The sequence below is a fragment of the Chrysochloris asiatica genome, unplaced genomic scaffold (assembly GCF_000296735.1).
Source record: "Chrysochloris asiatica unplaced genomic scaffold, ChrAsi1.0 scaffold00119, whole genome shotgun sequence".
NCBI classification, from domain to species: domain Eukaryota; kingdom Metazoa; phylum Chordata; class Mammalia; order Afrosoricida; family Chrysochloridae; genus Chrysochloris; species Chrysochloris asiatica.
This window is the reverse complement of record NW_006408637.1, coordinates 4,918,275-4,923,193: the sequence shown is the minus strand read 5'-3', so window position 1 is coordinate 4,923,193 and position 4,919 is coordinate 4,918,275. Positions and strand designations below refer to the sequence as shown.

The window sequence follows — 4,919 nt, the reverse complement described above, 5'->3', positions numbered from 1 at the left end:
TACAGGGTCACCATGAGTCGAAACCGACTCCACGGCACATAACAACAACAACAACATTCTTTCTGAAGTGGTCCTGCTATCCTTCTTAGTCTGTTTTCTTCTTGAAGCTCTGCTGAATCCTTCCCACTATGGATGATCCTGCTGGCATTTAAAATACCAGGGGCCTAGCAACACACAAGCCACCATCAGGATTAGCTCAAAGCTGATTTTTATGAAATGGAGTTGAGACAAAAGCCTGTTTCCAATCTTTTTACCAATTCTGAAGCAGCTTTCCCTCCCACAGCACTCTTTCTCAGCTGTGTTTGATAGTTCATTACAGTGGTCATGCCCAACGCCCAGACTATACTCGCAGTTATGGGAGTTATTAAGGAAGTAACAGCTGGAACAACTCAGGATACAGCTCTTCTGTAACGACAGTCTCTTGGCCTGTATAGTTTATACAGTAGATAGCAGTGTATGACTGATTTTATCTGAGTGCAGTGATGCCACATGAAGCTCTTTGCACTGCTTGAATAAGTGTTACAGAGCTCTTTAGCTTTGCCGATAAGTGCCCAGAGGCACCTCATTCTACCGGTAAGCGTTAGTCCAAAGGCTCTCAACTCTTTTGCCTTGTGGCTCCGTTAGCCTAGCTCTGTCAAGTGACCGGAAGCAATTCAGTCTGCTAGGAGACCTCGTGCCTGAAGATGCTCAGCTTTCTCTCTCTGTGGGCTGAGAAGCCAGTGTCCTGATCCTGCTGCTTCTGATGCTCTGCTATACTTGCTGCCACTCTGGCCACCTGCATTGCCTCCAGTGTTACAGCTCTCGTCTCCGGGGTCTCAGAGGTTCTCCTGCAGGGACCGCTGACTCCTCTTTCTGGGTGGTAGTGGGATCCCTCTCTGCTCTGAGGTTGACTTTCTTTAAGTCTAGTAGGATGGCAAACCGGTCCCAACCCCATAGGGTTCTTTTTATGTATTATGTTTGACTTGTTAGCCAGCCATCCATTTCAAGACACACAACATACTCACTGCAGATACCTTTTTTCAACAACATAAATGGTGACCATACATGTGGATCTTACCAGATAGAAGACACAGGAATCAAAGTGATTATACCTGTGGCAAGCGATGATGGAGAGAAATTCAGTATCCTCAGCCAAAACAAGGCCAGGGGCTGACTGTGGAACAGACCATGAACTGCTCATATGGAAGTTCAGGATAAAGTTGAAGAAAATTAAAACTCTAGTCCATGAGAACCAAAATAATAACCTTGAGTATATTCCATCTGAATGTAGAATTCCCAGTAAAGGTCTACAGGCACATTATTTGTGTTTGTTGTTGTTAAATACTGTTGAGTTGGTTCAGACTCATAGTGACCCTGTATAGGATTTCCAAGGTGCAACTAGTGGGTTTGAACTGCTGACCTTGTGGTTAGCAGTCCAGTGCTTATTCTGCAGCACCATACTAGGAACCCTTATTTGCATAAGTCCCACCCAATTAGGAGTCCTGATGTGGCGCTGTGGCTAATGTGTCAGACTACAAAGTCGTTTGAACTGCAAGGTTGGTGGTTCAAGCTCACCAGCTGTTCCTTGGAAACCCTATACGGGATTGCTATGGGTCGGAATCAACTTGACGGCACTTAACAACAACAACAACAACAACCCAATTATTGTATGAGAATCACGGGACTGTGGCTAGAAGGGTCATATTTTTTATGCATTAATTCATTGCACCGCAATCCTAATACAGTACAACAGTCTCTTAACTAATGTATCTGCAAAAAATCCTGTTTCCAAATAATGTCATTTTCACAGGTCCTGGGGGTTAGGATTCAGTATGTCTTTTTTGGTTGACAATTCAATCCACACAGGGAAGGATACAAAAATAATCAGTTATATTTTTAATGTTTGTAATACTTTGTTTCTTACTGGTTGGTGGTTATTAGTGTATTACTTTGGTTACCTTTTTGTATGACTGAAATGCTTTTTAATTTTTAAGAGAACTGGTGGATAGCACACATGCTTATACAAACATGATTAACTGTGTGTTTTTTCTGCAGTCAACTAAGCAAGTTGCAAGAAATCTGTCTGAGGAATTGTGCAGTGAATTGTGCTGGTGAAAAAGGAGGGATTGCTGAAACATGTCCTAGTATCCTTTTCACTGAATTGCTTGCTTACTATCCGAGTTGCCTAACCAATAACTGTTTTCCCTGGCTGTTTTCTTAGCAGCAGCTTGGTTTTAGAACAGACTCCCTTGCATCTGGATGTGATGTTTTAGCGCACTGTGGCTTCTGAGATGGAGTGGATGTTGCTAAGTAGGGCTCTTTATTTTTCGTTTTTGTCTTTTCATTGTAAATTGGCTGAAGATTTACACAGCAGATCCATTTTCCTTTCAACAATTTGTATACACTTTGTTTCATGTCACTGATTGCAGTCCCCACAAAAGTAATAGCACCTATCTCACGTCCTCCCTGTGTTTCCTGTTTGCACTTTTCCTCCTTCTCTAGCCTTTCTGAACCTTGTCCTTGGGCAAATGCTGCCCTTTTGATCTCAGATGATCAGTTATTCTAAGGCTTGTGATCTCCTTAGCAATACTGTACCCCATGTAGACTTATTTGTCTGTTTGAATATTGAGTCCTGGAAATGAGTTCATTTCCACACTGAAGGATGACCAAGGGCCATGGTCTGGGGATTCCAGCAGTCTGTCTATCTGACCAGTAACCCTATGTTTTATTTTAATATTTAAAAATGATTTTGAGTTTTGTTTCACATTTTTCTCCCACTCTATCCAAAACCTTCTAATGTGATCCCTTTCAGAGCATTTCGTAGTAGTCGCTGGGTACCATGTGGTCCTCTGGCCTCCTGATTGTGGAGGGTGATGTTTGTGTGATCCATTAGGCCATTGGATGAATTGTTTCCACACGTCTGTAGTTTTCATCATTCTTCTTTCCTCTAGACAGAGAGAGACCTATAGTTCACCAAAGATAGCTGTTCAGGAGCTATTACGACGCCAGCTGCTACTCAGATGTCACACTTGGGTGACATCTGTCTTTTGCCTGTTGCCTTTACCTCCATCACTATCTTGAATGTAGGCAGGCTGGCCAGACCTGTCGCAGCCGTCCTGTGGGCATAAGGAAAGCCATCCAGTGTAGAGCAGCCGAGCGTGGGGGGAGTAGCAGTAGAAGGGACTTGCGAGGCGTGAAGGTGTTCAGCTCTGGACTGCCTTCCTGTGCACCTTTCAGGGAGAAAAAGAACCTTCTCTTTCTTAAGGTTTTGGTTTCATGTAACTGAATGAAATTTTCTTATAGTTCCTGAAAACAAGCTTTCGCAGAGTTTATCATCTCTTTTCTGTTCCTTCTCTTATCAGTGTTTAAAATTTTTTTTATTGCTATAAAATGTAGGAGGTAAGTTTAAAAAAAAATCTCAATGGTAAATCAAATAAACTTTCTATAACTTTGAAAGGTTCTCTGCCAAATATCTAGATAATTAGATAGCAGATTGTGGCCAGTTTCACCTGCGTGAAGAGATGCCATGTGAGTAAGATGTACTCAGCTCTCTTCAGCAAAGTGTTCTGGTTTCTCCCTAGCCAGGGTGTTGGGGTTTCATTTCCTCTGTCCTGGAGTGGGAGACCTGTTGGGACCTGAATTGGCTGGAGCATCCAGGCTGGTCATCCTTACCAACAACAAACCCCTTCACTTGTCCCAGTGTGTCGCACAAATGTGGTGGAAGTTTGGCAGCCCTGAGTTACAAGATTTGCTGGTCAGGTGGTAAAATGTGAAGTCCATATGGAAACAAAGAGTTTGGTAAGGAGTTAATGCCACAGAACATTCTCTGTCTGTTCTGCCTTGTCTGCTTTTAAATGAGCTCAGAAAAATGAGTTGGGTGGCTCAAAGCTTGTTTTCCACATGTAAGAAAGAGCTGGACCGTTTGTGAATGAAGATGGTTGGGTTAATCTGAGTTGCCAGCAATGTACTAGAGAATAAGCATATTGCTTATTTATATGGCTCTTTCCCGGGGGGGAGGAGTGGGAAGTCCCTTAAGGCTTGCAGAAATGAGACTTAGCAAGATAATCAAGTCAGTTGATATTCACAGATACAGTGATGAATGTCTTGCAGTTCCTGATTGAATTCTTGCCCAAAATTGAAGTATTGCTGCCTGTATTTAATCTTCTCATCTTCTTCTTGGTTGATCCCTTGTTGAGGCTGTCACTGAAAGTGGTAAAAATGCTGCAGAATGCAAAGTCCTAGAGCCCCAGTAATGGAGCAGGCGTGTGTCTCTTCATGCTTTACCCAGGGTCTGAGCTTAGAGGAGAGCGAATGTGTCTGCAAGGGGCAAGGCTGCTCAGCAACAGGAGTCCCTTGAACTTTGGGGGAGTGTTACATTGCTTAGAGTAAATTTACTCCTTAGAACTCTAGCCTACATAATGGGAAGTATGAGGAGCCCTGGGGTGGTGCGGTGGGATAAAGCACTGGACTGCAAAGTCAGTTTGAACCACAAGGTCAGCGGTTCAGACTCACCAGCTGCTCCTTGGAAACCAGTCGCTATAAGTCAGAATCGACTCTACAGCAACTTAACAAGAACAACAGCAAATATATGAGTGAAGAATTGTTGGACTTGAACCCTTCGCAGCCACCCTCTGGCTTTAGCAGGGCTAAGGGAGATGGAGGTAGCTGCAGTGTCAGACTGTACAGCTCGACAAGGACACCACATTGGTCCATGGTGCAGTGACCATCGACAACACAGAGCCGTGGAAGACAGGAAGCATGAGGGTCTCCTTCCATGATCGCTGTGAGGATTGTGTGCAGCTGTGAGGGTTGTGTGGGGCTGTGAGGGTTGTGTGGGGCTGTGAGGATTGTGTGCGGCTGTGAGGGTTGTGTGCGGCTGTGAGGGTTGTGTGCGGCTGTGAGGATTGGGTGGAGCTGTGAGGGTTGGGTGGAGCTGTGAG

General features: G+C 44.2%; 1 protein-coding gene across 1 annotated transcript in view; it reads left to right on the top strand.

Annotated features, from left to right (window-relative positions):
• Positions 1-4,919, top strand: part of TBCE (tubulin folding cofactor E) — a 109,504-nt gene that overhangs the window by 69,190 nt on the left and 35,395 nt on the right. Inside the window, exon 4 of the mRNA XM_006868565.1 lies at positions 2,035-2,123. Within this exon, the coding sequence (XP_006868627.1) occupies positions 2,035-2,123 (89 nt within the window). The remainder of the gene's footprint in view (positions 1-2,034; positions 2,124-4,919) is intronic.